Source organism: Genypterus blacodes, unplaced genomic scaffold (assembly GCF_046128005.1).
Source record: "Genypterus blacodes isolate CSIRO-AG114 ecotype Tasmania unplaced genomic scaffold, CSIRO-AGI_Gbla_v1 ptg000020l_1, whole genome shotgun sequence".
NCBI classification, from domain to species: domain Eukaryota; kingdom Metazoa; phylum Chordata; class Actinopteri; order Ophidiiformes; family Ophidiidae; genus Genypterus; species Genypterus blacodes.
This window is the reverse complement of record NW_027466833.1, coordinates 270,596-278,436: the sequence shown is the minus strand read 5'-3', so window position 1 is coordinate 278,436 and position 7,841 is coordinate 270,596. Positions and strand designations below refer to the sequence as shown.

Here is a 7,841-nt window from a genome sequence, read left to right as displayed (position 1 = left end):
TAAACATGGGCAGCATGCTAACTGGAGACGTGAAGGTCAGTAAAGACGCCGGCAAAGATGATTCTTTATGCTGAGCCCAGGCAGCTCAGCCGGGGCTCAGAGGCTCGGGAGGGAAGGAGCGCCTGAGTCAAACAGCTGAAATGTAGCTCAGAAGTAGTGTGACTCCTAATCTGACTACACACTACATCTGATGTTTAGCTAATAGATTTATAAAGAGTGAACTCTCAGGAGGATATGAGAAACTTTAGAATCCTTTTCTATAGAAACCCTGCAGACACTGAGCTTCTCTTTGAGATCAGGACGTGCGGTTGTTCCACATGTGGTCTCTGCTTCACTGGCTGCACCTGTTTATAAACAAACAGCAGCATCAGAGGATTTGTATCTTTAGCTCTCACTCAAACTGCTTGTAACTTCTTCATTCTATCAGGTACAGAAACCATTCAGACATGTTTCAGGCCTTCACACTTCAATATTTCAGGCACTTCTTTAGCATTTGGCTAAACCTTTCAGCGGTTGCCATCACAACGCATTTTCTTTTCGAAAAGCATTTCTAGTTTTGTTTTGACGATCACAACTTTCCTTTCATGATCTCCTGTCAACTCTTGTCAATCATTTTCTCCACTTATTTTACCATTTGATGGTCTGACAACTTTACCCGATGGTTGGACATTAGTCACTCTACACACACACACACACACACACCACATCCTCATTAGCTGTCAGCAGTGGCGAGCAGGTGTCTTAGTTAACTTAGTCACATTTCCACTTCCTTCCCCGTAAATGTGTAAGTGAGGGATATTTTTAAGAATACTTACGGATTTTTCTAATTATGCCGGCTGCCACCAGCGGCTTTGTGATACGCAGAAAAATAGAAAATATGTGGAGCATTTTCCCCTCTGATCTATTTATAAGCACAGTGTCAAACAGGGATGCTGTCCTAGAGGTTCCTGGTTGTTTATCAGCATTACTCAGCTGTGTGCGTGTGTGTGTGTGTGTGTGTGTGTGTGCGTGTGTGTGTGTGTGTGTGTGTGTGTGTGTGTGTGTGTGAGAGAGAGAGAGAGAGAGAGACACTGCAGCATTTAAAATTTTAATTTAAACGCATTGTATGAATAATTTCAGATTAAATTTGAGGAATGCATCCATCCACATAATCATCTGAAGTATTCAGATTATACATAGGATGTTAATTGAAAGAACAAACATCTCCCCCCAGTCCATTATTCATCACTATTTAGCATTGAAACATAACTGAATGCTTGAAATCTCAGCCGCTGTGCTGTCAGGAAGCATTTTCAAGAACAGATGAACCTCTAATTACTCAGTTAAAGGACACGTTGGGCTCTAATGTGCTGTTATTGCTTTTAATCAGGCAGAATATGGCTCTGAGGTTAGGCTCTGCTCAGCCAGGGAATCAGCTGTTTACTGCCAGCATTCCTTGAATTCTCCGTAGACAGAAGATGGGAACACTCTCTGGATCTTTAACATTCCTTTACATGCGTGTGAACAAGTCTTTGTAATTGATCAAACATCGTAAACATGACAGGCTTGTTCTAACATACATTATTATTGTTGCTTTAATAACACAGGTGCTCTCTGTCAGGCGTTCTTAAAACCACATCATGTTCAACCCGTTTGATTTTGATCTTTTTTGGCATCTGTACACTGTCGCTGCCACAGGGGAGACACACACACACACACACACAGACAGACACACACACACACACACACACACACACACACACACACACACACACACAGATGATCCCTCTCTCACACACTCGGGAGCAAATTGGCTGAGCAGATGGCAGCAACATAGCGCTCTTGTAACGTTCATATGGTAACATTTGCTTGACATTTTAATATTGGATCTCTGGAGCAGATTTGGTCCTTATGGTGGATCACAGATAGCGACGCCATGACACGTACCACTGCTTCATCTCACATCCCAGCCTGTGAAGTACCTGACGTCTGCTTGAGAGTCTTCATTAAGGTCGATTAAGGTTCAGCTCCTTCTGAACATAGCAGGATGTTTGTAACCTGCAGCCGCGACTACAATATCGATCTTTAGGAGCAGAGATGGTGTGGGAGACGTGTAGAGGGTGCAGGCAGTGTGCAGGCCGTTTGTCTGAGTGCAGGAGGAAGACCACAACATGACATTTGGAGGCTGTGACTCACATCATCTGCCAGGGGGGCCTCACCAGTTACGCTGGCAGAGTTATGGGCAGGCGTGTCAGGCTGTTACACTCAGAGCAGATGGATGGAGAGGTGGAGAGGTGGAGGGGTGGAGGGGTGGAGGGGTGGGAGGAAAAGAGATGCAGCACTGTGGAACACCAAAAAGTTAAGATGGCACAGTCAGGCATGCCACTCAGATCAGCTCACGGTCTGTAGAGATGGAAAGGAAAGAATCTGGTTCACTTGTTCGCTCTGCTTCTATCTCATATTGTGTTCCTCGCTGTATTAAATATTTGAGCTCTTCTAATTCCTGCACATCTGCTGGCGTGTCTGAGATGTGGACGCTTTGTGCGAATGTGTTTGCTGCTGTTATTTGTTAGTTGTGATGCTTTAACACCTGATTTGCATTTTGTGTGATTAATGAGCGAACCTGCAGTAAGAGAGAGACAAAGAGAGAGAGCCACTGTCTGTTCCACTCAAAGGCAGAAAAACACACATCAGTCGCTCTTTCTTTCATCGTGCAGTCGAGTGATCCTTCAGATTAGAATGCAGGTTGTGACAGCTCGTGTCTTTCACCAGCAAAGTCATTTAAAAACACATACATCATGCACACGGAACAACTCAACTCCCATCAGGGCTGGAGCGATCATTAACATCTTCATTCCTTCTCTCTGTGTTCTTCTTCTTCTTCTTCCATTGTTTTGATTGTAGCGGTTTGACAATAAGCTCACTTATAAGGCCGATAAATGATTATGTGCGGCGCTAAGAGACGGCGGCAACATTTGAAGTTTCCAAAAGGCGACAAACAGCCGAGCGTGTGTGTGAGATCTCCTGTCAGCGTTTGTCCTTCACACTGTTTGGCGATGCTGTCTGGAGACACTTTTGCCCTCTGTAATGAGGAGAAGCTTTCTGTGTGAAGGAAGCCACTGCACTTGTCTCTGCTGCCATCCTCCTCTGCTTTTTTTTTTTTTTTTTTGTTGCACTTCCCACGCAGCGTGGCTTAATCATAAGTTCTGTACACGGCATTTCATGTATGGCAGGTTTGTGTCGGCCTCACACCCACTCAGTGAGACTCGTGGTGAGATGAGGTACACACACACCTCCAGACTGGAGATCCTCTGCTGCTTCCTCCGTACTCTTCCCTAATTGCCCTCGGTTGTCATGCACGTACAGCGATACCGTTTTGTGTAGTTTTGCACGTAGCCAGCTGATGTTTGAGGTTGATAGATCAGGTAGTACGTCGTGCATTTAGAGTCTGAATAAGGGAACGGGGGATTTCTACCACAGATTACAGAGATCTTTTCTTCCTGTCCCAGCTGTCACACAGCGGCTATAACACCACAACTACTCCTCACTACAGCCCTGCAATTAAGGAACCCTTTAAGTTGGAGTCCTGATGCCTTTGTCAGAGAGAGACTTTGTTCTGCTGTCATATCAACAGCAGTACTGGTGGGTGAAAAATTACTTAAGATATAATTGTCTCTCGTATGAATTATTCCTTCTCCTCTGCCTCATCAGCGTGGGAGAATAAAGGTGCTAAGATTTGGGAGAGTCGCCTTTTGTGTAAAGCTTTGTGTGAATGCTAATCTGCTCTCTGCACCTTGCTTCTGTGAGAATCCTTTAGAGGTGAAATCAAAGATTTAAAGGCTTTGAAAATGTCCAAATGCACAGCATTTATTGTAATGTAATCACAAAATGTATTTAATCAGACAACAGCTCTGACAAAAATAAATATATTTTATGCAGTTTAAAGGCTTTATATTCTCACAACAGAATCAAACACAACGTCCTGATTGGCAGTGTTGAAAGCATCATAACAACCCAGAGGTCACACTGCCACACACGCCGCCGCCGTCATCAGCTGGAGTCAGACGTCACTGAACAGCTGTTGTCACACGTCTCATAATATCTTACTTTGTTTTACATTAATGCTACAATACAATACAAAGGGGCAGAGTTTAATCTTTCCATGAGGCTGAACTGCATCAAGCGCTGTATACCAACACAATCACACTGTGGAAGGGTTCTATTGTTGTATTTAGAAGGAGTTTGAATGGTTCATCGTCTCAAAGGCACTTCAGCACTCAGGCATCACAACTGCACTTTAATACCAATTATATCGACTTTAGTATGGAATTTTAATCAAGAAATTAAAGAGATTTCTAAATCAAATCTCCAGTGATCATAACATTTGCTTATTTCTTTGCAGGATTACTTAAAAAAGATTTGTGCCGATCTGATGAAACTCAATGTAATGGTCCTATTGTGTATGATTTCTTATCATTTTTCTATGAATCTTATAAAATAATACACTCATCTTGATAAAAAGGGAGTTTTTATCCCACAATAGACAAACAATAGCTGCAATTTGGTCCAGATCCATTTGAAACCCTTGTTCTCCATGTTTCCTCTCCTTGTTAGGGCAGCGGTGTTTAGCACTACACAACATTGTATGAGAACACCAAACTTTACCCGAGCTTGTTCAGCCTTGGCGCAGGTATGTGCAGGAATAAATGCCCCTCTAGTTCCAAATATTATCCATCCTACTTCACATATTCATGTAAACAAAAATCAAAGAGCACCAGAAACATGAATACGAGTTGGAGCAGTTTAGTGTGATGTCATGTGTTTAAAGAGGCCTCAGTGATAGCAGGTTCACTTCCTGAGGACCCAAGTTTGGTGGCGAGGCTACTTGACTCTTGGATAACAAATCAGTCACCAATATGATTGTGGTTTTAATGTTAAAGTTGACAAAAATCTACCGTTATGCTACAGAAATTGATAGAAATTGTTGTCACTTGTTGCAGGAAAAGGCTACGACACTTAATGACATTAAAACCTACAAACACAGCCTAGAAAAGAGCCTGGTCTAATCTATACAAGTCCATCGCTGTGATTGACTCTCATCTTCATTGTCTGTATGAACAAGGCCTTCACTACACAGGAGACTTGTTGTTGGTGAGCTGGATGTTGTTGCCGTGGCTCCTCCCCGTGCTGTTCTCTATCCTGCGGGAGGAAGAGTTGAGCGGGCTCCTCTTCAGCACTTTGTTGATCAGCTGGCTGCAGGTCTGCCTGTACTGGTGACGCAGGAGCGAGTAGACAAACGGGTCGCTCGCCGCTTTGCCGTAAGCCAAACACTTGCACAGCGCCCCCCAGTGGGGACCGATGGGCTCCGGGGCGAAGAGCTCTGCAAGTCTACCTCAGATAGAAACATCAAGAAGAGAAAGAGAGGGAGAAGTCTAATAGACCAGGAGAAATATTCAGTGTGTGTGTGTGTGTGTGTGTGTGTGTGTGTGTGTGCGTGCGTGTGTGTGTGTGTGTGTGTGTGTGTGTGTGCCATTTCAGAGATCAGTGCAACTGGAGTGGAAACTAGCTGAAACCAGTGAACTCCCTGAGTACTAGGATGATGAGCAAATGTCAACATTCTCTTCAGTGAAATGCCATCACTCTGTTCCCTCTGTTCCCTCTGTGTGTGAAGGCTTTGTGTCGTCTCTGCTGCTTCTGCACATCAAGTCACTTGTTCTGTCTTTATAAACCAAATTATGGACACAACAGTCGAGTGTAAAGCCTAAATGCAGGTTATGGAAACCCGTCAGGTGCCTTTCTCTCCCTGTCTTGTTGTTCATCGCTCTGATCGCTCGCCATGACACGACTCCTAATGTGCTTTCTTTCTATTTTCACTGTAGAATACTAACAGCGTGTGACAAGTTGCTGCCACTATAACCGGGCTGATACTAATGAGAGCCTGTGATACCATCACTGACTCACTCCTCTACACACACACACACACACACACACACACAAACACACACTTGCTCTGTCTCTCTCCCCTCCTATCATCACCCCAGTTGTAAAACCTCAGTAACGAGGGCTTGACGTGTGTGTGTGTGTGTGTGTGTGTGTGTGTGTGTGTAGACCATCAGCAGGCTACAGGCTACTCCATTACGCGGAGGAAGCAATTAAAAATGTTACCAGATAACAAAACCCGATTGGAGATCTCCATTAGTATTCAGGTGAAGCTTGGCGTGTTTACGTCAGCTACTGTAACAAGGTCAGGGAACCAGAATAACTACAACTGGTTTGTTGTAGTGATGAAGCACAGGTGATGAAGGTCATGTGGTGCAGATTTCAGTGTGTGCCTTCACATCCACACACACTCACCTTGTGATGACGTACGGGGCGAAGCAGACCACAAATGTGCCGATGAAGGTGCTGATCTTCTTGGTGGCTCTCTGCCTCCTCCGCTTCTGCTCATCCAGACATTTCTGACGCACACTGACAGACAGAGACACAGAGACCGTGAACCAGACGGACACCAAGGCTGCGGCCATGACACTTGATTTCAAGACAGGTCAATTAATTCCAATTCAATTTGCTGTTTAATGATTAAATGGACTCTTCATCACAGCCTTCATCACAGTCTGAGCTCAGTCATGAACGATCTTCACGCTTCACTAGATCGCCACAAGATCCAAAACTTCTCCTGGAACGCTAAGAGGCACAATCTGCACAGAGTAACCAAAGGGTTTGCCTCTGCATGAACATTCATTCAGAGCTGTTGGCGTTCTCAGAATGATTGATGGGACTAGAAAAGTCTTCTGACAGAATAATGTGTGCAGGAAAACAGGCCTAACTAATGGATTTAGATCAGATTGGGGACACGTACAAAGAGGAATAACAGAGCAAACGTGTGTGAGTGTGTGTGATGGTTTACCTGGGGTGAATGTCCACCAGCAGCACCAGGGTCTGCATCGTGATCACGTCGATGCGTTTACAGTGAAACCTCGCCACTTTCAGCACTTTGAGGTACGTGACGCACAGCACGACCAGCGTGAGCAGGAAGGTGAGCGCGTGCAGAGCCACCGTGAACACCACGAACTGCGTCCCGGCTCCCCTGGCTCTCACGGAGCACAGGGTGCAGGACGCGTACAGGTGGTGGTACCCGACCCAGGAGCGGCAGGTGGCCACGGTGGAGAAGCACAGCGAGTGTATCCAAGTGTAACCCAGAGCCAGGACGCCGTCCCGGTGCCGGATGCGTGAATGGTAGCTGAGCGGGAACACCACCGCCACCCACCTGTCGATGCTCAGCGCCGCCATACTCAGCATGGAGTTGGTGGTGAGGAAGGTGTCCAGGAAGCCCACCACCTGGCACAGGGCGCTGCCCCCCGGGTGGCCCTTAGTGATGAGCCCCAGCAGGGTGACGGGCATGTTGGAGACGCTCAGCAACAGGTTGCAAAACGTTAAGTTGAGGATAAACAGCCCGGGCACCTGTTTGCGGATCTCCGGGTTGTACAGAAAGCAGATCAGCACCACGACGTTGGACAGCAGCGACACCGCGATGATCCCGGACAGCAGCGCGGAGGCAGCGATGTCCACCGGGTGCATGGTGGGTGCTGGCTGGGTGCTGACTGGGTGCTGGCTGGGTGCTGGCTGGGTGCTCGGGTCCCCGCTCAGATCCCCACACTGGTGAGGGCACCCACAGCCCTGCTGCACCCTGTCAGGGGCGGCTGAAGGTCCAGCACTCTGACATGCTCACCGCGGGGTCCTCGGCATCCAAATGTCTCCGTCCCTCCGACGCGCATTCGCTCTCTGAATATTAAACAAGTTTGGAGCTCGGTGTCGTGGGAACCAAACCAAGGCGGGAGTCTTCTCCTTCTTCCTCCTCTTCC

General features: G+C 46.5%; 1 protein-coding gene across 1 annotated transcript; it reads right to left on the bottom strand.

Moving 5' to 3' along the window:
• Nucleotides 1-5,108: 5,108 nt before the first annotated feature.
• Nucleotides 5,109-7,557, bottom strand: LOC142991634 (G-protein coupled receptor 26-like). The gene is made up of 3 exons (XM_076141711.1): nucleotides 6,887-7,557; nucleotides 6,334-6,447; nucleotides 5,109-5,367 (listed from the first exon to the last, which is right to left on the bottom strand). The coding sequence occupies exons 1-3, from the start codon at nucleotides 7,555-7,557 to the stop codon at nucleotides 5,109-5,111; spliced, it is 1,044 nt and encodes a 347-aa protein (XP_075997826.1).
• Nucleotides 7,558-7,841: the final 284 nt, after the last annotated feature.

What these genes read in the sequence shown, in the direction of transcription:
- LOC142991634 (XM_076141711.1), bottom strand. Translation starts at nt 7,557, where the DNA reads ATGCACCCGGTGGACATCGCTGCCTCCGCGCTGCTGTCCGGGATCATC. An exon ending in CTGGTGGACATTCACCCCAG is followed by an intron (nt 6,448 to 6,886) that starts GTAAACCATCAC and finishes TCTGTCTGTCAG; the next exon opens with TGTGCGTCAGAAATGTCTGG. An exon ending in GCCCCGTACGTCATCACAAG is followed by an intron (nt 5,368 to 6,333) that starts GTGAGTGTGTGT and finishes TATCTGAGGTAG; the next exon opens with ACTTGCAGAGCTCTTCGCCC.